We start from the raw sequence: 27,195 nt of genomic DNA on the forward strand, positions 1-27,195 counted from the left end.
TCCAGTTTGGTGTGTCACCATTTCCGTTCCAATTTTCTGGAAGCTTGCTTCAGAGCTCGGGTATTTTCTGTGTACCAGGGAGCTAGTTTCTTATGAGAAATGTTTTTAGTTTTTAGGGGTGCAACTGCATCTAGGGTACTGCGCAAGGTTAAATTGAGTTCCTCAGTTAGGTGGTTAACTGATTTTTGTCCTCTGGCGTCCTTGGGTAGACAGAGGGAATCTGGAAGGACATCAAGGAATCTTTGTGTTGTCTGTGAATTTATAGCACGACTTTTGATGATCCTTGGTTGGGGTCTGAGCAGATTATTTGTTGCAATTGCAAACTTAATAAAATGGTGGTCCGATAGTCCAGGATTATGAGGAAAAACATTAAGATCCACAACATTTATTCCATGGGACAAAACTAGGTCCAGCGTATGACTGTGACAGTGAGTGGGTCCAGAGACATGTTGGACAAAACCCACTGAGTCGATGATGGCTCCGAAAGCCTTTTGGAGTGGGTCTGTGGACTTTTCCATGTGAATATTAAAGTCACCAAAGATTAGAATATTATCCGCTATGACTACAAGGTCCGATAGGAATTCAGGGAACTCAGTGAGGAACGCTGTATATGGCCCAGGAGGCCTGTAAACAGTAGCTATAAAAAGTGATTGAGTAGGCTGCATAGATTTCATGACTAGAAGCTCAAAAGACGAAAACGTTATTATTTATTTTTTTTGTAAATTGAAATTTGCTATCGTAAATGTTAGCAACACCTCCGCCTTTGCGGGATGCACGGGGGATATGGTCACTAGTGTAGCCAGGAGGTGAGGCCTCATTTAACACAGTAAATTCATCAGGCTTAAGCCATGTTTCAGTCAGGCCAATCACATCAAGATTATGATCAGTGATTAGTTCATTGACTATAATTGCCTTTGAAGTAAGGGATCTAACATTAAGTAGCCCTATTTTGAGATGTGAGGTATCATGATCTCTTTCAATAATGACAGGAATGGAGGTGGTCTTTATCCTAGTGAGATTGCTAAAGCGAACACCGCCATGTTTAGTTTTGCCCAACCTAGGTCGAGGCACAGACACGGTCTCAATGGTGATAGCTGAGCTGACTACACTGACTGTGCTAGTGGCAGACTCCACTATGCTGGCAGGCTGGCTAACAGCCTGCTGCCTGGCCTGCACCCTATTTCATTGTGGAGCTAGAGGAGTTAGAGCCCTGTCTATGTTGGTAGATAAAATGAGAGCACCCCTCCAGCTAGGATGGAGTCCGTCACTCCTCAGCAGGTCAGGCTTGGTCCTGTTTGTGGGTGAGTCCCAGAAAGAGGGCCAATTATCTACAAATTCTATCTTTTGGGAGGGGCAGAAAACAGTTTTCAACCAGCGATTGAGTTGTGAGACTCTGCTGTAGAGCTCATCACTCCCCCTAACTGGGAGGGGGCCAGAGACAATTACTCGATGCCGACACATCTTTCTAGCTGATTTACACGCAGAAGCTATGTTGCGCTTGGTGATCTCTGACTGTTTCATCCTAACATCGTTGGTGCCGACGTGGATAACAATATCTCTATACTCTCTACACTCGCCAGTTTTAGCTTTAGCCAGCACCATCTTCGGATCCTCGGATCCTCTTTAAAAATTGTCACGTTCTGACCTTAGTTCCTTTATTATGTCTTTGTGTTAGTTTTGTCAGGGCGTGAGTTGGGGTGGGTAGTCTATGTAGTATTTGTGTGTTTGGCCTGGTATGGTTCTCAATCAGAGGCAGGTGTCGTTTGTTGTCTCTGATTGAGAATCATACTTAGGTAGCCTGTTTTTCCCCGTTTTAGTGGTGGGTGATTGTTTTCTGTCTCTGTGTCTTCACCAGACAGAACTGTTTCGTTTTCGTTCGTTCTACTTGTTATTTTGTTTTTTTTGTGTTCAGTGTTAATAAATATCAACACGGACACGTTCCACGCTGCATATTGGTCCGATCGTTCATACTCCTCGTCAGAGGAAGACGAATCTCGTTGCAAATATTCCATTTAAAAAGTTAATTTTTTTATGTAACTCTTGCAGGTCAACCACATCTGCTGACAATTTCTTTAAGTGTTTAAGAACCTTGTGCTTTTTTCCCCCCCCCCATCATGAAGCCCGTGCACATTCCATGTGATAAGTTGGATTTTATGGGTCTTGTATAAAATCCAAGTGTGTTCCGTCTATCATTGAAGAACCAGATAAAAACACTTTAGCAGACATGTCAAATGAGGGTGGTGGACATTCCACAGAGTGGGAGTCATAGTATGAATGCATAGTTATTATATCCATTACATATATAGAGTGTGTGAGCACTTTATTACACTTTCCTTAGACAGTTATTACACTTGTCAGGTTTTTTTTTTAACCGTAGAAACGTTCTGTACACTGAGTGTATATTTCTTTCAGTGTGTCTATGTGATCCCTGTGGGAATTGAACCCACAACCTTGATGTTGACAGCACCACACTCAACTCTTACCAGTTGAGCCACGATGACAGGACCACCTAATCAGTTAAGCAGGGAAACGATCAGTGGTTGTTTTAAAGCTCCACCAGGTGAGCCCCATTAGAATCTGCAGGCCGAGCTGTTCCACCATCTGTGCCTCCTCTCTCAGCCTCATATTAGACTCAGTAGGCCAGGCTATTCCCCCATCTCCTCTCTCAGCCTCATATTAGACTCAGTAGGCCAGGCTATTCCCCCATCTCCTCTCTCAGCCTCATATTAGACTCAGTAGGCCAGGCCATCTCCTCTCTCAGCCTCATATTAGACTCAGTAGGCCAGGCTATTCCCCCATCTCCTCTCCCAGTCTTCCATTAGACTCAGTAGGCCAGGCTATTCCCCCATCTCCTCTCTCAGCCTCATATTAGACTCAGTAGGCCAGGCTATTCCCCCATCGCCTCTCTCAGCCTCATATTAGACTCAGTAGGCCAGGCTATTCCCCCATCTCCTCTCCCAGTCTTCCATTAGACTCAGTAGGCCAGGCTATTCCCCCATCTCCTCTCTCAGCCTCATATTAGACTCAGTAGGCCAGGCTATTCCCCCATCGCCTCTCTCAGCCTCATATTAGACTCAGTAGGCCACGCTATTCCCCCATCGCCTCTCTCAGCCTCGATATGAGACTCAGTAGGCCAGGCTATTCCCCCATCTCCTCTCCCAGCCTCCCATTAGTAGGCCAGGCTATTTCCCCATCTCCTCTCCCAGCCTCCCATTAGTAGGCCAGGCTATTCCCCCATCGCCTCTCCCAGCCTCCCATTAGTAGGCCAGGCTATTCCCCCATCTCCTCTCTCAGCCTCATATTAGACTCAGTAGGCCAGGCTATTCCCCCATCTCCTCTCTCAGCCTCATATTAGACTCAGTAGGCCAGGCTATTCCCCCATCTCCTCTCCCAGCCTCCCATTAGACTCAGTAGTCCAGGCTATTCCCCCATTGCCACTCCCAGCCTCCCATTAGACTCAGTAGGCCAGGCTATTCCCCCATCTCCTCTCCCAGCCTCCCATTAGACTCTGTAGGCCAGGCTATTCCCCCATCTCCTCTCTCAGCCTCCCATTAGACTCAGTAGGCCAGGTTATTCCCCCATCTCCTCTCCCAGACTCCCATTAGACTCTGTAGGCCAGGCTATTCTCCCATCTCCTCTCTCAGCCTCCCATTAGACTCAGTAGGCCAGGCTATTCCCCCATCTCCTCTCCCAGCCTCCCATTAGACTCTGTAGTCCAGGCTATTCCCCCATTGCCTCTCCCAGCCTCCCATTAGACTCAGTATGTCAGGCTATTCCCCCATTGCCTCTCCCAGCCTCCCATTAGACTCAGTAGGCCAGGCTATTCCCCCATCTCCTCTCTCAGCCTCCCATTAGACTCAGCAGGCCAGGCTATTCCCCCATTGCCTCTCCCAGCCTCCCATTAGACTCAGTAGGCCAGGCTATTCCCCCATCGCCTCTCCCAGCCTCCCAGATGTTTGGCTGCTGTAGCGTTCTAGAGTGGTGTAGCTAGACGCCCCCCCCCCCCCCCCCCCCCCCCCCCCCCCAGACAGCCCCAGTTCAGTTTCCGCCCACCAGCCAGCTGGCTGGTAAAAGAAAATACCACAGAGGAAGTATTCATACATTTCTTTGCCTGGCATTTCCTGGTTTTAAAGTGATGGATCCCTCCGTTCTTTCCTATAGGCTACACCACCTCCAGTGTGTTACTGGTACCTGTCCAACTTGTGACTTTGTTTTTCCTCACAGCGAGTTATGTATGAGAAGATGCTGAGGATTCTTTATGATAGGGGTTATTTGGCTGCAAAACAGTTGTTCTCACTTCCTGTGCATATTAAGTTGTGTATCATTTTGTCTGGGATCTGGAAATACATATCTCTCCCTGCCAAAATGCATATGTGTTTTTCTTCCCCTTTTTTACCAGTATAATGATGGCCTACTGTATTTTCTAAAGGAAAGGGTGTGGGTTCCTCAGAGAATGTTGGACATGAGTACAGACTCTAAAGCATCACATCCAACACAATGTACCGTGTCACACATTTCAACTAAGTTTACGGGTGTTGACACATTTCTGAAAGGAATCCACGACTGTTAATGACATAACCGAACAAATGTCTTCTCCCATTTATACATGTGAGAGTAATTGTTAACTTCTCTCTGTCATGGGATTGCATCATCAAACTACTGGAGAACTGAAATGGTTAATTATAGTCTGGAGAGAGGATAGGAGGAGGAGAGAGGAAAGGAGGAGAGAGGAGGGAGAGGAGGAGGAGAGGATAGGAGGAGGAGGAGAGAAGATGGAGAGAGGGGAAAGGAGGAGGAGAGAAGAGAGGAGGAGGAGAGAGGAGAGGAGGAGAGAGGAGGGAGAGGAGGAAGAGAGGATAGGAGGAGGAGGAGAGAAGATGGAGAGAGGGGAAAGGAGGAGGAGAGAAGAGAGGAGGAGGGGATGAGCGAGGAGGAGAGGATAGGAGGAGGAGGAGAGAAGAGGGAGAGAGGGGAAAGGAGGAGGAGGAGGAGAGAAGAGAGGAGAGGTGGATGAGGAGAGGAGAAGACAAGTGGAGAGAGGAGAGGGGTGGATGGGGGAGAGGAGGAAGGGAGGAGTGAGAAGAGCGAGGAGGAGAGAGGAAAGGAGGAGAGAGGAGGGAGAGAGGGGAATGGAGGAGGAGAGAAGAGAGGAGAGGTGGATGGAGAGAGGAGAGGAAGAGAGGAGAAGACAAGTGGAGAGAGGAGAGGGGTGGATGGGGGAGAGGAGAAGAGGAAAGGAAGAGAGGGGAGGATTAGAGAGGAAAGGAGTGCTCTACAATCATGCAGAAATGACTGTGCCAGATGGCATGGCTCTGGAGTCTGGACTCATGAAATACTCTCAGAACCAGTACGGAAGACCCTGGGCTCTGCCATCTCTCTCTCTTTGCTTTGAATCAAACTCTTAGGGGTCATACAGAGTTGAGATGAGACACAGAGAGAGAGCTGGTCTTGTGTCCTTTGTACAGTTTAGAGGTCATTATGGACCTCTGCCTCTCCAGTGATTGGTTTAAAATTAGTTTACCTCACAGTAGCCCCACAATTGAATATTTCCTTCTTATTATTTTTTTTACTATTATTGTCGAAACTATTGAATAAAACCGTATGAATAGAGACGCTAGACTGAACAATCAGATATACAATTTCCTTGGAGAAAAACACACAGTCTAACGTTTTCCAATAGTTTTGAAAGTAACATTGTTGAATGTTGAAATAATTATCTCAATTATTTCGACCTATGTAATTTCCCCATTGATTCCTCCATACACTGTAGGCTAACTTCCTTTTGATAATTATAATCTCCTCTACAATTACAACTTGAAAGAAGAGGAGATTACTCAAGGATGGATATGGAAGAGAAGGGAAATCATTAAAAAAAAATAGCTTTTTAAGGTGAATTCTGCTGCTCGGCCATGGAAACCCACTTCATGAAGCTCCAGACAAAGTTTTTGTGCTGACGTTGCTTCCAGAGGCAGTTTGTACCTCAGTAGTGAGTGTTGCAACCGAGGACAGAATATTTTTAAGCGAAGTGCGCTTCAGCACTCGGCGGTCCTGTTCTGTGAGCTTGTGTGGCCTACCACTTTGCGGCTGAGCCGTTGTTGCTCCTAGACGTTTCCACTTCACAATAACAGCACTTACAGTAGACCGGGGCAGCACTAGCAGGGCAGAAATGTAACAAACTGACTTGTTGGAAAGGTGGCATCCTATGATGGTGCCACGTTGAAAGTCACTGAGCTCTTCAGTAAGGCCATTCTACTGCCAATGTTCATCTATGTGTCCACATAGTTCACTTTAGGTGGGTTCCCACTCCCAGAGAAACTATACAGGGGTATTATACTATAATTATTATACTATACCTGGTATTATACTGGGGGTATAGAATACAGCCTGGTATTATACTGGGGTTATAGAATACAGCCTGGTATTATACTGGGGTTATAGTATACAGCCTGGTATTATACTGGGGTTATAGTACACAGCCTGGTATTATACTGGGGTTATAGTATACAGCCTGGTATTATACTGGGGTTATATTATACAGCCTGGTATTATACTGGGGTTATAGTATACAGCCTGGTATTATACTGGGGTTATATTATACAGCCTGGTATTATACTGGGGTTATAGTATACAGCCTGGTATTATACTGGGGTTATAGTATACAGCCTGGTATTATACTGGGGTTATAGTACACAGCCTGGTATTATACTGGGGTTATAGTATACAGCCTGGTATTATACTGGGGAAGTTGTGTTTCCATACCTAGGGCTGATACTAAGGGCTTGTGAAGGGCCAATCAACAACCTCTGAACACTGAGTGTAGTAATACGTAGGCCTGTGTAGTAATATAGAGGCCTGTGTACTAATGTAGAGGCCTGTGTACTAATGTGGAGGCCTGTGTACTAATGTAGAGGCCTGTGTACTAATGTAGAGGCCTGTGTACTAATGTCGAGGCCTGTGTACTAATGTCGAGGCCTGTGTACTAATGTAGAGGCCTGTGTACTAATGTAGAGGCCTGTGTACTAATGTAGAGGCCTGTGTACTAATGTGGAGGCCTGTGTACTAATGTGGAGGCCTGTGTACTAATGTAGAGGCCTGTGTACTAATGTAGAGGCCTGTGTACTAATGTCGAGGCCTGTGTAGTAATATAGAGGCCTGTGTACTAATGTAGAGGCCTGTGTACTAATGTGGAGGCCTGTGTACTAATGTAGAGGCCTGTGTACTAATGTAGAGGCCTGTGTACTAATGTAGAGGCCTGTGTACTAATGTAGAGGCCTGTGTACTAATGTAGAGGCCTGTGTACTAATGTGGAGGCCTGTGTACTAATGTAGAGGCCTGTGTACTAATGTAGAGGCCTGTGTACTAATGTAGAGGCCTGTGTACTAATGTCGAGGCCTGTGTACTAATGTAGAGGCCTGTGTACTAATGTAGAGGCCTGTGTACTAATGTGGAGGCCTGTGTACTAATGTAGAGGCCTGTGTACTAATGTAGAGGCCTGTGTACTAATGTAGAGGCCTGTGTACTAATGTCGAGGCCTGTGTAGTAATATAGAGGCCTGTGTACTAATGTAGAGGCCTGTGTACTAATGTGGAGGCCTGTGTACTAATGTAGAGGCCTGTGTACTAATGTAGAGGCCTGTGTACTAATGTGGAGGCCTGTGTACTAATGTAGAGGCCTGTGTACTAATGTAGAGGCCTGTGTACTAATGTGGAGGCCTGTGTACTAATGTAGAGGCCTGTGTACTAATGTAGAGGCCTGTGTACTAATGTAGAGGCCTGTGTACTAATGTCGAGGCCTGTGTACTAATGTAGAGGCCTGTGTACTAATGTAGAGGCCTGTGTACTAATGTGGAGGCCTGTGTACTAATGTGGAGGCCTGTGTACTAATGTGGAGGCCTGTGTACTAATGTAGAGGCCTGTGTACTAATGTAGAGGCCTGTGTACTAATGTAGAGGCCTGTGTACTAATGTAGAGGCCTGGGGTTATAGGTACTAAAGTGAATAGTGGTTGGGGAAAAAGTAAATAAACCTTAATAGAAAATATCTAAAGTAAAACTCACCCAGTAAAATTCTATTTGAGTAAAAGTCTAAAAGTATTTGGTTTTAAATATACTTTAGTATCAAAAGTAAAAGTATAAATCATTTAAAATCATTTCAAATTAAGCAAACCAGATGACATCATGTAAATATATATTAATACTAATTTTCAGGTAGCCAGGGGCACACTCCATCATTCAGACATCGTTTACAAAATGAAGTGTGTGTGTCTAGTGAGTGCTCCGGATCAGAGGCAGTAGATCCCTACTGGGATGTTCTGTTAAGGGCATGACTTGGACCAGTTTCCTGTCCTGCTAAGCATTCTAAATGTAACCAGTACTTTTGGGTGTCAAGGAAAATGTATGGAGTAAAAAGTACATTATTTTCTTATTAAGGAATGTAGTAAAAGTAAAAGTTGTCAACAATATAAATTGTAAAGTAAAGATACTCCCCAAAACTACTTAAGTAGTACTTTAAAGTATTTTTTTTACTTAAGTACTTTAAACCACATTATGTGAAGAGCTGTGTTTTTTTCCAGGCAGGCCTGATCCGGACTGATAACGGGGAGTTTTTCATCGAGCCTCTAGAGAAGGGTCAGCAGGATGTGGAGGTGAAAGGTCGTGTCCATGTGGTCTACAGGAGATCTGCCATCAAAAGTGAACCAGTCCAAACAAGGAAGGACCTCCACAATGAAGGTAAGGAAAGGGAACACCACCAATGTAGTGGAGAGAGGAGGGGTGAGTGCACACAAGCACACACACACTCATGCACACACACACACACACACACACAGCAGACAGACTGTTCACTGCACCAGCTGTGAGGAATGCTCGGCCCCTATGAAAGCACTGGGGGAAAAGTCTGTCTCTCTGCTCTACAGTTAAAATGGACCTGACTCCTCTATGAATTCCCTCCTGTCCGTGAACAATAGCTTGAGCATCTGGCCGTAGGCTGTCCTACTGTTATAGGTGCCGTAGATTCTCTCTCCAGTGTCTGGGACTGTAAAGGTGATGTACAGTCATACACACTAAAACAATGAGGGTTCCTCAAGGGTTCTTCGGGAAAAGTGATGGTTCTATGTGGAACCATAATGCCTCAAATAGCCCTTTGAGCTCTTCAAATGGTTCTTTACAGTTCAGAACTAGGGTTCTTTACAGTTCAGAACTAGGGTTCTTTACAGTTCAGAACTAGGGTTCTTTACGGTTCAGAACTAGGGTTCTTTACAGTTCAGAACTAGGGTTCTTTACAGTTCAGAACTAGGGTTCTTTACAGTTCAGAACTAGGGTTCTTTACAGTTCAGAACTAGGGTTCTTTACAGTTCAGAACTAGGGTTCTTTACAGTTCAGAACTAGGGTTCTTTGCAGTTCAGAACTAGGGTTCTTTACAGTTCAGAACTAGGGTTCTTTACAGTTCAGAACTAGGGTTCTTTACAGTTCAGAACTAGGGTTCTTTACAGTTCAGAACTAGGGTTCTTTACAGTTCAGAACTAGGGTTCTTTACAGTTCAGAAAATGGTTCTTTCTTCTTTTAGTGATAATTAAAATGTAGGGGAAGCAGCTCATTAGAATTTTTGGGGCCGTGGTTTACGCACAGCTCTTTTTGTGCAATTGTGAGTTAGTGTCATGTCAGTTTATCTGATATGTTGTGTTGTGTTATGCCATTACATATTAGATATGACAATGGCCAGTGATGGTGTCCTGTGAAAGACTCATGTTATGGCCTTGTGTTAGTTGAGAACAGCTGACTAAATCAGTCAGTGGGTCTCAAGTCTCTCCTCAGGGACCCCAGCTGTTCCAGAGGAAGCTCACTTGTTTCAACTTGTCAATAATAACGCCTAGGGAATTTTAACAATATAACATGTCTGACCAGAATAAACCCTGTATGGTTTTCAATAGGATCTACAAAGAACCTTTAAGATTAAAGAAGGTTCTTTATAGAACCATTCTCCATAAAGGTTCTATAAAGGACCATAAGAAAAGGGTTGCAACCATAGTGGAACCCTTTTTGATGCTATATAGAACCTTATATTAATGGTTCTTTATAGAGCCATTCTCCATAAATGTTCTATAAAGGACCCTAATATTAGCCAGCTAAAATCTGGACATCTCCCCTCAAGCTTAGCTAGCTAGCTAACGTTATACTGCAGCTAAAGTCAATCTGAAGGTCTCCCCTCAAGCTTAGCTAGCTAGCTAACGTTATACTGCAGCTAAAGTCAATCTGAAGGTCTCCCCTCAAGCTTAGCTAGCTAGCTAACGTTATACTGCAGCTAAAGTCAATCTGAAGGTCTCCCCTCAAGCTTAGCTAGCTAGCTAACGTTATACTGCAGCTAAAGTCAATCTGGCGACATCAAAATGATGACAAAAGGTTTTCATACTATTTATTTGCCTTTTATAAATGTCATTTTTGTTTTCAAGCCTCAGTTATGCACTTTCAGATCAACCCGTCATCAGCGCCCGATGAGGATGCATTGAGTAGAATGCTCAGTCGGGCGTCAGTCCTAAAACGAACGTTCAAAACAATATTGTGACGCAACGTGCAGCCCTTGAATATAGAACCTGAGGAAAGGGTTCTTCATATCACCATACAGGTTCCATTTAGAACCTCATGAGCATGGTTCTTTATAGAACATTTAAAAAAGGGTTCTACAGAGCACCAAAAGGGATCTGCTATGGTTACAAGCCAAAGAACTCCTATCTGATACTAGAACGGAAGTTACCATTGTAACTATGGTCGTATGCATACCATTCAGACCATCAGTACGGTGTGACGTATGGATTATATCCCATGCGCTCCCCGCGGGTCCAGTAACAATAACAACAGAGTCACCCCGGTGACCGTGACAGCGTGCGGAGAACGTTTCCCCCGCGGTTCATATCAAACCGCCTTGTCTCAGAGAAACTTCTTGCCAACGTATTCAGAGTGACGGGTTACCACTGACGGTCTTACAGCAGTCAGGCTGTAATGATGTGGTTCTGAAAGTACTGGAATGTATAGGCAGCTGGCTGGGCCATTTACAACCATGATGTGGTTCTGAAAGTACTGGAATGTAGGCAGCTGGCTGGGCCATTTACAACCATGATGTGGTTCTGAAAGTACTGGAACGTAGGCAGCTGGCAGGGCCATTTACAACCATGATGTGGTTCTGAAAGTACTGAAACGTAGGCAGCTGGCTGGGCCATTTACAACCATACTTCCTATTTGTCAAGTTTAACCACTTCTCTCAGTTTGTCACATTGTCACAGACAGCATGCAAAACCTCTCTCAGTTTGTCCTGATATTATCTCAATCATGTCCAATGGACAGCTGCTATCTCCAACCTCCTGTGGATGCTTGGACCTTAGACACATAGAGAGCCCTTGTATTTCTATAGAGTAGAATAGAGGATGATTGGACCTTAGACACATAGAGAGCCCTTGTATTTCTATAGAGTAGAGTAGAGGATGATTGAACCATAGACACATAGAGAGCCCTTGTATTTCTATAGAGTAGAGGATGATTGGACCTTAGACACATAGATAGCCCTTGTATTTCTATAGAGTAGAGTAGAGGATGATTGAACCTTAGACACATAGAGAGCCCTTGTATTTCTATAGAGTAGAGTAGAGGATGATTGGACCTTAGACACATAGAGAGCCCTTGTATTTCTATAGAGTAGAGTAGAGGATGATTGGACCTTAGACACATAGAGAGCCCTTGTATTTCTATAGAGTAGAGTAGAGGATGATTGGACCTTAGACACATAGAGAGCCCTTGTATTTCTATAGAGTAGAGGATGATTGGACCTTAGACACATAGAGAGCCCTTGTATTTCTATAGAGTAGAGGATGATTGAACCTTAGACACATAGAGCCCTTGTATTTCTATAGAGTAGAGGATGATTGGACCTTAGACACATAGAGAGCCTTTGTATTTCTATAGAGTAGAGGATGATTGAACCTTAGACACATAGAGAGCCCTTGTATTTCTATAGAGTAGAGTAGAGGATGATTGGACCTTAGACACATATAGAGCCCTTGTATTTCTATAGAGTAGAGGATGATTGAACCTTTGACACATAGAGAGCCTTTGTATTTCTATAGAGTAGAGTAGAGGATGATTGGACCTTAGACACATAGAGAGCCCTTGTATTTCTATAGAGTAGAGGATGATTGGACCTTAGACACATAGAGAGCCTTTGTATTTCAATAGAGTAGTGGATGATTGGACCTTAGACACATAGAGAGCCCTTGTATTTCTATAGAGTAGAGTAGTGGATGATTGGACCTTAGACACATAGAGAGCCCTTGTATTTCTATAGAGTAGAGTAGTGGATGATTGAACCTTAGACACATAGAGAGCCCTTGTATTTCTAGCCACTGAGACTAACCTTCCTCTGTGGCAGCCTATTATTTGTCCGACAGATTCCAAGTATTCGTTCTAACGACACAGTAGTATTTTCTCTTCTCTATGCTGTGCTGTTTCTCACCTAGGAACATTTATACGATTCACCTTCCTAGAACTGTCTGCATAAGGAAGCAGGCTAGAGCAAGCGCTGAAAGTCCTCGATTTGGAATAGTATTGAGCCCAGGCTGGATGCCCGTCTGGTCTAGTGTGTGGGTCTCAGACAGCGTAGTGAGGTGGCAGAGCTTCCTTGCCGTCATGGTGGAATGTGATAATTCCCAGCTGCCCATAGCCACACTCTATGTTTTATAACACCAGGCTGTTTCTACATGGTAATAACACATTTTATCCAGACACATTCCTGTTGCTGTTGACAACAATAATGTTCAATAAGGAAATTAAAAACATTATTATGTTTTGCTATTGTACTTAACTGTTATTTTCGGATGGTTTCCGTTCTTTCCATTGTTGACTTTACAGGTAACTGTTGCATTTCGCCGAGTCATTTTCCAGGGACACATGCAGCTTACAAATAAAATAACTAAAATGCCAAATCATATCCTACTGAGAATGCACAGTCATCTGTTTCTTTAAGTTGTATATTACAGAAGATGATGTCTCTGACGTACGGGACATCAACATTATATTCCAGATATGGACCATACAGAGGTTTCTGTCATCATATACAGTGCCTTGCGAAAGTATTCGGCCCCCTTAAACTTTGCCACCTTTTGCCACCTTTCAGGCTTCAAACATAAAGATATAAAACTGTATTTTTTTGTGAAGAATCAACAACAAGTGGGACACAATCATGAAGTGGAACGACATTTATTGGATATTTCAAACTTTTTTAACAAATCAAAAACTGAAAAATTGGGCGTGCAAAATTATTCAGCCCTCCTTAAGTTAATACTTTGTAGCGCCACCTTTTGCTGCGATTACAGCTGTAAGTCGCTTGGGGTATGTCTCTATCAGTTTTGCACATCGAGAGACTGACATTTTTTCCCATTCCTCCTTGCAAAACAGCTCGAGCTCAGTGAGGTTGGATGGAGAGCATTTGTGAACAGCAGTTTTCAGTTCTTTCCACAGATTCTCGATTGGATTCAGGTCTGGACTTTGACTTGGCCATTCTAACACCTGGATATGTTTATTTTTGAACCATTCCATTGTAGATTTTGCTTTATGTTTTGGATCATTGTCTTGTTGGAAGACAAATCTCCGTCCCAGTCTCAGGTCTTTTGCAGACTCCATCAGGTTTTCTTCCAGAATGGTCCTGTATTTGGCTCCATCCATCTTCCCATCAATTTTAACCATCTTCCCTGTCCCTGCTGAAGAAAAGCAGGCCCAAACCATGATGCTGCCACCACCATGTTTGACAGTGGGGATGGTGTGTTCAGCTGTGTTGCTTTTACGCCAAACATAACGTTTTGCATTGTTGCCAAAAAGTTCAATTTTGGTTTCATCTGACCAGAGCACCTTCTTCCACATGTTTGGTGTGTCTCCCAGGTGGCTTGTGGCAAACTTTAAACAACACTTTTTATGGATATCTTTAAGAAATGGCTTTCTTCTTGCCACTCTTCCATAAAGGCCAGATTTGTGCAATATACGACTGATTGTTGTCCTATGGACAGAGTCTCCCACCTCAGCTGTAGATCTCTGCAGTTCATCCAGAGTGATCATGGGCCTCTTGGCTGCATCTCTGATCAGTCTTCTCCTTGTATGAGATGAAAGTTTAGAGGGACGGCCAGGTTTTGGTAGATTTGCAGTGGTCTGATACTCCTTCCATTTCAATATTATCGCTTGCACAGTGCTCCTTGGGATGTTTAAAGCTTGGGAAATCTTTTTGTATCCAAATCCGGCTTTAAACTTCTTCACAACAGTATCTCGGACCTGCCTGGTGTGTTCCTTGTTCTTCATGATGCTCTCTGCGCTTTTAACGGACCTCTGAGACTATCACAGTGCAGGTGCATTTATACGGAGACTTGATTACACACAGGTGGATTGTATTTATCATCATTAGTCATTTAGGTCAATATTGGATCATTCAGAGATCCTCACTGAACTTCTGGAGAGAGTTTGCTGCACTGAAAGTAAAGGGGCTGAATCATTTTGCACGCCCAATTTTTCAGTTTTTGATTTGTTAAACAAGTTTGAAATATCCAATAAATGTCGTTCCACTTCATGATTGTGTCCCACTTGTTGTTGATTCTTCACAAAAAAATACAGTTTTATATCTTTATGTTTGAAGCCTGAAAGGTGGCAAAAGGTGGCAAAGTTCAAGGGGGCCGTATACTTTCGCAAGGCACTGTATAGTGTACATAGGGGGTTGAGCAAGAAGAGGATGTTGAGGGGGTTGAGCAGGAAGAGGATGTTGAGGGGGTTGAGCAGGAAAAGGATGTTGAGGGGGTTGAGCAGGAAGAGGATGTTGAGGGGATTGAGCAGGAAGAGGATGTTGAGCAGGATGAGGATGTTGAGGGGGTTGAGCAGGAAGAGGATGTTGAGGGGGTTGAGCAGGAAGAGGATGTTGAGGGGGTTGAGCAGGAAGAGGATGTTGAGGGGGTTGAGCAGGAAGAGGATGTTGAGGGGGTTGAGCAGGATGAGGATGTTGAGGGGGTTGAGCAGGAAGAGGATGTTGAGGGGGTTGAGCAGGAAGAGGATGTTGAGGGGGTTGAGCAGGAAGAGGATGTTGGCGTGTCATGCTGTTGTTTATGTATGATTGGAGATAGTGTTCAGGTGATGGGATCAAGGGGTCGTTGTATTGTACAGGTCTCAGATCAGCCTTGTACAGTATCTCCTGTTCATGTCTGGACTGTCTGCATCATTGTACAGGTCTCAGTTCAGCCTTGTACAGTCTTTCCTGTTCATGTCTGTACTGTCTGCATCATTGTACAGGTCTCAGATCAGCCTTGTACAGTCTCTCCTGTTCATGTCTGGACTGTCTGCATCATTGAGACGACACGAGACAATTCCAAAGCTTGGTTGTGTCCCATATTTCTCCCCATTTCCTATTTAAGTGCACTACTTTTGACCAACGCTTGAGCAGCAAACTCGTAGGTTATGTCCCCGATGGCACCGTTTTCCATTTTTAATGTTGTGAAGCACCTACGAGGAGTGCACTAAATAGGGAATTGGGAGCCATCGGAGAGGAGGCCATACTACCTCCTCATCCTCATGTAAAACATGCTGCTGTAGGCTAAATGTTGCTATGTTACTTGTTGTAATTCCTCATGTAAACATGCTTGCTGTAGGCTAAATGTTGCTATGTTACTTGAACATGCTGTTCATGTTTACATGAATATGCTAAATATGCTAAATGTTCCTTGTTGTAATTCCTCATGTCTCTTCTCCTCCACACAGTGACAGACTTTGGGATTGCTGACCTCCCCGGTGCTCTGGACCTCTTGGAGCTCAAGCTGACAGAGTCTGAGCGCAAACGGCGGCACGCCAAGAAGGACGACTACAACATTGAGGTGCTGCTGGCTGTGGACGACTCTGTGGTGCGCTTCCATGGCAAGGAGCACGTACAGAACTATGTCCTCACACTCATCAACATAGTAAGTCCATTTTTTACTCTTTATATGCCACACACATATAAATACTTTGTGAATGCTATTGGCGATTCCACGCCAGTGTAGGCCGAAAATATTTTTGGTATGTCAGATTGTTCTGGCAATGCTCACGTAGTAACTTCATTGGGAGGAAGGATGTTTGACCTGATTTTTCTATTTGTATCACCAACAGTTTTGGGGAAAATCATGATGAAAGTGGCCAGTTTAGGCCCTTTTTAAACCCTACGGCTGCGTTTACACAGGCAGCCCAATTCTGATATTTCTTTCTTCATTAATTGGTATTTTGATCAATCATATCAGATCTTTTCATCACATCAGATCTTTTCATCACATCAGATCTTTTTTTCAGAGCTAAACTGATTGGCCGAAAGACCAAATAGTGAAGAAAAGATCAGAATTGGGGCTGCCTGTGTAAACGTAGCCATAGGTCTGTGAACCGTACATGATACAGACACCATCTTAGCGTCGTTACACTTCTTATATTGTTCTCTCAAATATGGAATATATTTAGATTTTGAAATACAATTATTTTTCACTCTAATTCCATCAACATTTAAAATACTTATATTAATATCTCAAAAGTACCTTTTTAAGTAAGGTTTCGTCCTAGTAACCAACATGGCAGAAGGCGTGTTTGCAGAGGGCTATGGTTTACATAGCTAGTTAGCTAGTCAACTGATGCCTAAAGTTGACTGCAGCGTGTCAACAAATATAATTAGAGAGGTTTCCCCTATTCATCTATTCTAAGGCAAATGTACTTATAGGTTTCTGCTTTCATCTGTGTCTGGTGTTTGCTAGAGAAGTTGCTGGCTAGCTAGGTCTTTAGCCAGCATGGAACAAAAGCAAGGAGAAGGGTTGCCAAAACAACAACACAGTTGTCATGTCATTACGCCGAGAGACATTTCAAACAGGAGATTCATACAAACTTCTTGACATCATTGATAGTCATGAATTATGAACATTGTCTGAGAGATAATATACCCTGAGTATTCCAAACATTAGGAACACCTTCCTAATACTGAGTTGGAAAAACCCCCACTAGTGTTGCAGTTCAAACCTGTGCGCCTGGCACCTACTACCATACCCCATTCAAAGACACTTCAATCTTTTGTCTGGCCCATTCACCCTCTGAATGGCACACATACACATTCAATGTCTCAAATGTCTCAAGGCTTCAAGACAATTATTTAACCCGTCTCCTCCCCTTCATCTACACTGATTTGAAGTCACAGCAATAAGGGATCATCTCCGTGCCTACTCAATCTGTCCTTTCAGCCTGCTAGGTCCCCGCCCACTCAGCCTGCTAGGTCCCCGCCCACTCAGCCTACTAGGTCCCCGCCCACTCAGTCAACTATCTCCGTGCCTACTCAATCTGTCCTTTCAGACTTCTAGGTCCCCGCCCACTCAGTCAACTATCTCCGTGCCTACTCAATCTGTCCTTTCAGACTTCTAGGTCCCCGCCCACTCAGTCAACTATCTCCGTGCCTACTCAATCTGTCCTTTCAGACTTCTAGGTCCCCGCCCACTCAGTCAACTATCTCCGTGCCTACTCAATCTGTCCTTTCAGACTTCTAGGTCCCCGCCCACTCAGTCAACTATCTCCGTGCCTACTCAATCTGTCCTTTCAGACTTCTAGGTCCCCGCCCACTCAGTCAACTATCTCCGTGCCTACTCAATCTGTCCTTTCAGACTTCTAGGTCCCCGCCCACTCAGCCTGCTAGGTCCCCGCCCACTCAGCCTGCTAGGTCCCCGCCCACTCAGTCAACTATCTCCGTGCCTACTCAATATGTCCTTTCAGACTTCTAGGTCCCCGCCCACTCAGCCTGCTAGGTCCCCGCCCACTCAGTCAACTATCTCCGTGCCTACTCAATCTGTCCTTTCAGCCTGCTAGGTCCCCGCCCACTCAGCCTACTAGGTCTCCGCCCACTCAGCCTGCTAGGTCCCCGACCCACTCAGCCTGCTAGGTCCCCGCCCACTCAGCCTGCTAGGTCCCCGCCCACTCAATCTGTCCTTTCAGACTTCCTAACTTCACATGTTGAAATGTTTTATAGGTGAAACATATTGTGGGTGATGTTTTTGTCACTCAAAAGGCACTTTTCCATGGGAATCAGAATGAGTGTTCGGGACCTTTAAATCTTTCCTAACTGTTTGTCCCCTATGCACTGTTTAGCTGTGTGTGAGTGCTTTAACTTTCCTGTGAACAGCTTACTGTACTATTCACCATTCAGTCCAGGGTTGGGGGGGTCAATTCCATTTAAATTCACTTATGTAAACTGAAATTCCAAAAAGCTATTAGAATGTAATTGACCAAACCAGTTGACCTTTGCCTGCAGTACAAGATGACTGTTTGTGGAAGTTGGAAAACTGTGCTCTCTCGTGGGACTGACTTACTGTACTATTCACCATTCAGACCAGGGTTGGGGGGGTCAATTCCATTTAAATTCACTTATGTAAACTGAAATTCCAAAAAGCTATTGGAATGTAATTGACCAAACCAGTTGACCTTTGCCTGCAGTACAAGATGACTGTTTGTGGAAGTTGGAAGACTGTGCTCTCTCGTGGGACTGACTTGCCATGATAGAGTAGTAACAGCTTTGTTGCTGGCTCACTGGCCAGACTGATCCCCCCCCCCCCCCCACCTCCCCTCATGTGTATAGACATGATAGAGTAGTAACAGCTTTGTTGCTGACTCGCTTGCCAGACTGATCCCCCCCATCCCCCCAGTGTGTATAGACATGATAGAGTAGTAACAGCTTTGTTGCTGGCTCGCTGGCCAGACTGATCCCCCCCCCCCCTAGTGTGTATAGACATGATAGAGTAGTGACAGCTTTGTTGCTGGCTCGCTGGCCAGACTGATCCCCCCCTCCCCCCAGTGTGTTTAGACATGATAGAGTAGTAACAGCTTTGTTGCTGGCTCGCTGGCCAGACTGATCCCCCCCCTCCCCACAGTGTGTTTAGACATGATAGAGTAGTAACAGCTTTGTTGCTGGCTCGCTGGCCAGACTGATCCCCCCCCTCCCCCCAGTGTGTTTAGACATGATAGAGTAGTAACAGCTTTGTTGCTGGCTCGCTGGCCAGACTGATCTCCTCCCCCCCAGTGTGTATAGACATGATAGAGTAGTAACAGCTTTGTTGCTGGCTCGCTGGCCAGACTGATCTCCTCCCCCCCAGTGTGTTTAGACATGATAGAGTAGTAACAGCTTTGTTGCTGACTCGCTTGCCAGACTGATCCCCCCCCCCCCCCCCCAGTGTGTTTAGACATGATAGAGTAGTAACAGCTTTGTTGCTGGCTCGCTGGCCAGACTGATCTCCTCCCCCCCAGTGTGTATAGACATGATAGAGTAGTAACAGCTTTGTTGCTGACTCGCTGGCCAGACTGAGCCCCCCCCCCCCCCCCCCCCCAGTGTGTATAGACATGATAGAGTAGTAACAGCTTTGTTGCTGGCTCGCTGGCCAGACTGATCTCCTCCCCCCCAGTGTGTTTAGACATGATAGAGTAGGAACAGCTTTGTTGCTGACTCGCTTGCCAGACTGATCCCCCCCCCCCCAGTGTGTTTAGACATGATAGAGTAGTAACAGCTTTGTTGCTGGCTCGCTGGCCAGACTGATCTCCTCCCCCCCAGTGTGTTTAGACATGATAGAGTAGTAACAGCTTTGTTGCTGGCTCGCTGGCCAGACTGATCCCCCCCTCCCCCCATTGGGTATAGACATGATAAAGTAGTAACAGCTTTGTTGCTGGCTCGCTGGCCAGACTGATCCCCCCCTCCCCCCAGTGTGTATAGACATGATAGAGTAGTAACAGCTTTGTTGCTGGCTCGCTGGCCAGACTGATCCCCCCCTCCCCCCAGTGGGTATAGACATGATAGAGTAGTAACAGCTTTGTTGCTGGCTCGCTGGCCAGACTGATCCCCCCCCCCCCCCCAGTGGGTATAGACATGATAGAGTAGTAACAGCTTTGTTGCTGGCTCGCTGGCCAGACTGATCCCCCCCTCCCCCCAGTGTGTTTAGACATGATAGTGTAGTAACAGCTTTGTTGCTGACTCGCTGGCCAGACTGATCCCCCCCCTCCCCCCAGTGGGTATAGACATGATAGAGTAGTAACAGCTTTGTTGCTGGCTCGCTGGCCAGACTGATCCCCCCCCTCCCCCAAGTGTGTTTAGACATGATAGAGTAGTAACAGCTTTGTTGCTGGCTCGCTGGCCAGACTGATCTCCTCCCCCCCAGTGTGTATAGACATGATAGAGTAGTAACAGCTTTGTTGCTGACTCGCTGGCCAGACTGAGCCCCCCCCCCCCCCCCCAGTGTGTATAGACATGATAGAGTAGTAACAGCTTTGTTGCTGGCTCGCTGGCCAGACTGATCTCCTCCCCCCCAGTGTGTTTAGACATGATAGAGTAGTAACAGCTTTGTTGCTGGCTCGCTGGCCAGACTGATCTCCTCCCCCCCAGTGTGTATAGACATGATAGAGTAGTAACAGCTTTGTTGCTGGCTCGCTGGCCAGACTGATCTCCTCCCCCCCAGTGTGTTTAGACATGATAGAGTAGGAACAGCTTTGTTGCTGACTCGCTTGCCAGACTGATCCCCCCCCCCCCCCAGTGTGTTTAGACATGATAGAGTAGTAACAGCTTTGTTGCTGGCTCGCTGGCCAGACTGATCTCCTCCCCCCCAGTGTGTTTAGACATGATAGAGTAGTAACAGCTTTGTTGCTGGCTCGCTGGCCAGACTGATCCCCCCCTCCCCCCATTGGGTATAGACATGATAAAGTAGTAACAGCTTTGTTGCTGGCTCGCTGGCCAGACTGATCCCCCCCTCCCCCCAGTGTGTATAGACATGATAGAGTAGTAACAGCTTTGTTGCTGGCTCGCTGGCCAGACTGATCCCCCCCTCCCCCCAGTGGGTATAGACATGATAGAGTAGTAACAGCTTTGTTGCTGGCTCGCTGGCCAGACTGATCCCCCCCCCCCCCCCCCAGTGGGTATAGACATGATAGAGTAGTAACAGCTTTGTTGCTGGCTCGCTGGCCAGACTGATCCCCCCCTCCCCCCAGTGTGTTTAGACATGATAGTGTAGTAACAGCTTTGTTGCTGACTCGCTGGCCAGACTGATCCCCCCCCTCCCCCCAGTGGGTATAGACATGATAGAGTAGTAACAGCTTTGTTGCTGGCTCGCTGGCCAGACTGATCCCCCCCCCTCCCCCCAGTGTGTTTAGACATGATAGAGTAGTAACAGCTTTGTTGCTGGCTCGCTGGCCAGACTGATCCCCCCCCCCCCCAGTGTGTTTAGACATGATAGAGTAGTAACAGCTTTGTTGCTGGCTCGCTGGCCAGACTGATCCCCCCCTCCCCCCAGTGTGTATAGACATGATAGAGTAGTAACAGCTTTGTTGCTGGCTCGCTGGCCAGACTGATCTCCTCCCCCCCAGTGTGTATAGACATGATAGAGTAGTAACAGCTTTGTTGCTGGCTCGCTGGCCAGACTGATCCCCCCCCCCTCCCCCCAGTGGGTATAGACATGATAGAGTAGTAACAGCTTTGTTGCTGGCTCGCTGGCCAGACTGATCTCCTCCCCCCCAGTGTGTATAGACATGATAGAGTAGTAACAGCTTTGTTGCTGGCTCGCTGGCCAGACTGATCTCCTCCCCCCCAGTGTGTTTAGACATGATAGAGTAGGAACAGCTTTGTTGCTGACTCGCTGGCCAGACTGACCCCCCCTAGTGTGTATAGATTCCCCCTCAGGGCCTAGTTGTTACTGTACTAGTCTCCTCCTCTCACATAGTGGACGTTGAAACATTACGTATCCCTCGCGCCTCTCTCTCTCTCTCTCTCTGAATGTTGATAGATTACTAATGAAAGAGAAAAACCTCTCAGTTTGTTCATTACAGTCTCAGGCAGCTCCTACCACCTTAATCTGATTCCACAACCCTAATCCACCAAGTCAGATTTTCACAGGGTGCTGGTTTCACTCTGTAACAGTTACCATTTGGGTCCAACAGGGTGGTCTGATTAGCTGCACTAGACCTGTCACTGTTCTTAAATGGCACCCTATTCCCTAGGACTGCTTGTTAAACGTTGTGCACTATAGGTTAGGTTTCCATTTGGGAGGCAGCCACTGTGAGTTGACTGGGAGTGGAGAGGGCGGGGGTGGGGGGGAGGGCTGTGGCGGGATGGGGTTGGCTGGTGCTGGACTTCTGCTTTGCATGGCAGCCAATCAGAACATCCACATCCACCCGACTAGAGGATCTGCTGCTGCTCAGCCCTGCTGGTCAGCTCTGCCAGGCCAGGCTGACACTAACACAGCATATTAAACAACTTCAGGCAACAGTGAATGTCTGTTGAGGAGGCCTGCTGCTCTGTGGTCCATCTGTTTATGATTCCACAGCCTACTGTTGGTTGAGGAGGCCTGCTGCTCTGTGGTCCACCATCTGTTGATGATTCCATAGCCTACTGTTGGTTGAGGAGGAGGCCTGCTGCTCTGTGGTCCACCATCGGTTGATGATTCCATAGCCTACTGTCTGTTGAAGGAGGCCTGCTGCTCTGTGGTCCACCATCTGTTGATGATTCCATAGCCTACTGTTGATTGAGGAGGAGGCCTGCTGCTCTGTGGTCCATCTGTTGATGATTCCACAGCCTACTGTTGGTTGAGGAGGCCTGCTGCTCTGTGGTCCATCTGTTGATGATTCCACAGCCTACTGTTGGTTGAGGAGGCCTGCTGCTCTGTGGTCCATCTGTTGATGATTCCATAGCCTACTATCTGTTGAAGGAGGCCTGCTGCTCTGTGGTCCACCATCGGTTGATGATTCCATAGCCTACTGTTGGTTGAGGAGGCCTGCTGCTCTGTGGTCCATGTGTTGATGATTCCACAGCCTACTGTTGGTTGAGGAGGCCTGCTGCTCTGTGGTCCACCATCTGTTGATGATTCCACAGCCTACTGTTGGTTGAGGAGGCCTGCTGCTCTGTGGTCCATGTGTTGATGATTCCACAGCCTACTGTTGGTTGAGGAGGCCTGCTGCTCTGTGGTCCATGTGTTGATGATTCCACAGCCTACTGTTGGTTGAGGAGGCCTGCTGCTCTGTGGTCCATCTGTTGATGATTCCATAGCCTACATATTTTACTTTTGACAAAACAACTTCCAGGCCTCCCGGATAGCGCAGTGGTCTAATCTCTGTGCCACCAGAGATTCTGGGTTCGAGTCCAGGCTCTGTCGCAGCCGGCCGCGACCGGGAGGCCCATGGGGCGGCGCACAATTGACCCAGCGTCGTCCGGGTTAGGGAGGGTTTGGCCGACAGTGAAATTCTTGTCTCATCGCGCACTAGCGACTCCTGTAGCGAGCCGGGCGCAGTGCACGCTGACCAGGTCGCCAGGTATAAGGTGTTTCCTCCGACACATTGGTGCGGCTGGCTTCCGGGTTGGATGGGTTGTGTTTTGGAGGACGCATGGCTCTCGACCTTCGCCTCTCCCGAGTCCGTACGGGAGTTGCAGCGATGAGACAAGGCTGTAACTACCAATTGGGGAGAAAAAAGGGGTTAAAAAAAGAAAAAAAGATACTTCCCATGGACCCAAAATATCGGTGTTTTGTTCCCCGAGCCACTTAGTTATCACTTTTGCCTTATCGCAAGGTGCTCCATCATGCTGGAAAAGGCATTGTTCGTCACCGAACTGTTCCTGGATGGTTGGGAGAAGTTGCTCTCGGAGGATGTGTTGGTACCATTCTTTAGTCAGGCCTGTGTTCTTAGGCAAAATTGTGAGTGAGCCCACTCCCTTGGCTGAGTTTCTACAAACAAGGTAAACACTGTAGCTCTTCTAGTTAATCCCACCAATCTTTCCCAGCCACCAGTACAGAATGTGGAGCTGGTACAGTACCACTTGGAGAAAATCTCCCGGGCCAAGGAACTGATTAAAGCACATCCTGCCTGGACCAAGCCATGCTAGGAGCCTGCAGGGCCTGCGAGGTGCCTGCCTGGACCAAGCCATGCTAGGAGCCTGCAGAGCCTACGAGGTGCCTGCCTGGACCAAGCCATGCTAGGAGCCTGCAGAGCCTACCAGGAACAAGCCATGCTAGGAGCCTGCAGAGCCTGCAAGGTGTACACCAGGAACAAGCCATGCTAGGAGCCTGCAGAGCCTGTGAGGTGCCTGTCTGAACCAAGCCATGCTAGGAGCCTGTGAGGTGCCTGTCTGGACCAAGCCATGATAGGAGCCTGCAGAGCCTGTGAGGTGCCTGCCTGGAACAAGGCATGCTAGGAGCCTGTGAAGTGCCTGCCTGAGCACAATGGCTGTGTTGTTAGAGAAAACCCACGAGGGTTTTGTCCATGTTGATGTTATGCTGTACACAAGACAGGCAGGTAGGGAGAGATATACAGTACCATTCAAAAGTTTGGACACCTACTCATTCAAGTGTTTTTCTTTATTTTTACTATTTTCTATATTTTAGAATAATAGTGAAGACATCAAAACTATGAAATAACACATGGAATCATGTAGTAACCAAAAAAGTGTTAAACAAATCAAAATCTATTTCAGATTTGAAATTCTTCAAAGTAGCCACCCTTTACCTTGATGACAGCTTCGCATAATCTTGGCATTTTCTCAACCAGCTTCACCTGGAATGCTTTTCCAACAGTCCTGAAGGAGTTCCCACATATGCTGACCACTTGCTGGCTGATTTTCCTTCACTCTGCGGCCCAACTCATCCCAAACCGTCTCAATTGGGTTGAAGTTGGGTGTTTGTGGAGGCCAGGTCATCTGATGCAGCACTCCATCACTCTCCTTCTTGGTCAAGTAGCCCGTACACAGCCTGGAGGTGTTGGGTCATTGAAAAACAAATGATAGTCCCACTAAGTGCAAACCAGATGGGATGGCGTATCGCTGCAGAATGCTGTGGTAGCCATGCTGGTTAAGTGTGCCTTAAATTCTAAATAAATCACTGACAGTGTCACCTGCAAAGCTCCCCGACACATCACACCTCCTCCTCCATGCTTCACGGTGGGAACAACACATGCGGAGATCATCCATTCACCTTATCTACGTCTCACAAAGACACGTCGGTTGGAACCAAAAATCTAGAATTTGGACTCCTCATATATTTTCATGTGTTTAACACTTTTTTGGTTACTACATGATTCCGTATGTGTTATTTCATAGTTTTGATGTCTTCACTATTATTCTACAATGTATAAAATAGTAAAAATAAAGATAACCCTTTAAATGAGTAGGTGTTCTTAATATTTTGACTGGTACTGTATGTCCCTCCAGCTATCTTACAGCTGCTGTGCTCATTGCTGTGAGCCAGCTGGACAGAAACAATCCAATTCTGAATTAGGCTCTGTGTGTAGTGAGCTCAGCTGAGCAGAGGCAGAGCAGCCATTGGCTGCTTGGGGATGCATTCCAAATGGAACCCTATTTGACCTATTAGCTTAAAATGCAGTACTTTTGACCAATTGACCCTGGTGAAAAGTAGTACACTATATAGGGAATAGGGTGTCACTTGGTTTGGTAACTCCCTCACTAGTAAAGTTTTTTTGTTATATAAATCAAATAAAAAAGACTGGATAGGTTTAAAGACTGTATGCAGGAGATTTAAACTGCATCAGTAGTATGTATATTCAGTAGGTACTACAGTATTCTGAAGTTTATTGAAACCACATTGAATAACATTTATGATGTTTAGAGTATGTTCCACTATGGCTGGAAAAGGCTGTGGCTATTTCTGACGTTTGTCCTCATTGTTCAACAGCTGCTCAGTTTAACGTCCAGCATCAACCCGACATTTATACAGGTCAGCATTCAACTCAGTATGGAGATCTGAGGACATTACATCACACAACGTCCAGGGGAATCTGGGGTCATCTGCCTTTACTTTACTTAAAAACTGTTTCATTAAATAGCTGATTTACTGTTCTGGAAGTGAATGAATAAAGGCTATTTGGTTGATGTGTAGCCTAGTCTACGTTCTTTTGCTATGTAAATGTTGGATCGTTGCCAAGTTCCAGTCTTGCGTCAGTTACACAGTCGTTTATATGTTTGTACTGTGGTGTTTTAAACAGTGTGTGCTGTCCTGCCTATTGACATTTAGCTTATCATTTATCTAGTGTGTTAGACATCTCTTCCCCTCTTAATTCAGCGATATGTGTTCACAGATAGAAGGCTGATAGATGGGTGATGTGTCCTTGGGGAGAGGGTGAACATCACGTCTTGTTTTGGAGAACTTGGCGTAGACTGTCCCCCAGCTGGGTTTATTTACATCCACGTCATAGTTACAGAGAGACCAGCAAAACAAAAATGCTTCCTTATTTCGGTTCTGTAATTTGTAAGGAGCATCACCGTACTTAGTGACCTGAGAGGCGGCATGTGCAGCGCCCGCCTTTATCACTGTGACTGTTGTGTTTATGACTTACTGGGATAATGACATCATCGACAGGCAGGCCATCCCAGGGCCTTCCTCGGCTGTGTTTAAAGCATCACTCGAAAACAAAGTGCATCAGCTCAGACCTCCAGTATTCTGGTAAACAGGAGAGAGACTGTCACTAAAACAAAGTGCATCAGCTCAGACCTCCAGTATTTTGGTAAACAGGAGAGAGACTGTCACTAAAACAACATGCATCAGCTCAGACCTCCAGTATTCTGGTAAACAGGAGAGAGACTGTCACTAAAACAACGTGTATCAGCTCAGACCTCCAGTATTCTGGTAAACAGGAGAGAGACGGTCACTAAAACAACGTGCATCAGCTCAGACCTCCAGTATTCTGGTAAACAGGAGAGAGACTGTCACTAAAACAACATGCATCAGCTCAGACCTCCAGTATTCTGGTAAACAGGAGAGAGACTGTCACTAAAACAACGTGTATCAGCTCAGACCTCCAGTATTCTGGTAAACAGGAGAGAGACGGTCACTAAAACAACGTGCATCAGCTCAGACCTCCAGTATTCTGGTAAACAGGAGAGAGACTGTCACTAAAACAACGTGCATCAGCTCAGACCTCCAGTATTTTGGTAAACAGGAGAGAGACTGTCACTAAAACAACATGCATCAGCTCAGACCTCCAGTATTCTGGTAAACAGGAGAGAGACTGTCACTAAAACAACGTGTATCAGCTCAGACCTCCAGTATTCTGGTAAACAGGAGAGAGACGGTCACTAAAACAAAGTGCATCAGCTCAGACCTCCAGTATTCTGGTAAACAGGAGAGAGACTGTCACTAAAACAACGTGCATCAGCTCAGA

General features: G+C 46.1%; 1 protein-coding gene across 4 annotated transcripts in view; it reads left to right on the forward strand.

The window, feature by feature from the left end:
- LOC110513446 (A disintegrin and metalloproteinase with thrombospondin motifs 3) overlaps positions 1–27,195 on the forward strand; it is a 146,114-nt gene that overhangs the window by 37,796 nt on the left and 81,123 nt on the right. For all 4 annotated transcript variants that reach the window (XM_036959865.1, XM_036959863.1, XM_036959864.1 and 1 more), the window contains exons 3-4: positions 8,571–8,727; positions 15,769–15,965. In XM_036959865.1, coding sequence (XP_036815760.1) covers positions 8,571–8,727; positions 15,769–15,965 — 354 coding nt within the window. The remainder of the gene's footprint in view (positions 1–8,570; positions 8,728–15,768; positions 15,966–27,195) is intronic.

The sequence above is a fragment of the Oncorhynchus mykiss genome, chromosome 23, assembly GCF_013265735.2.
Source record: "Oncorhynchus mykiss isolate Arlee chromosome 23, USDA_OmykA_1.1, whole genome shotgun sequence".
NCBI lineage: Eukaryota > Metazoa > Chordata > Actinopteri > Salmoniformes > Salmonidae > Oncorhynchus > Oncorhynchus mykiss.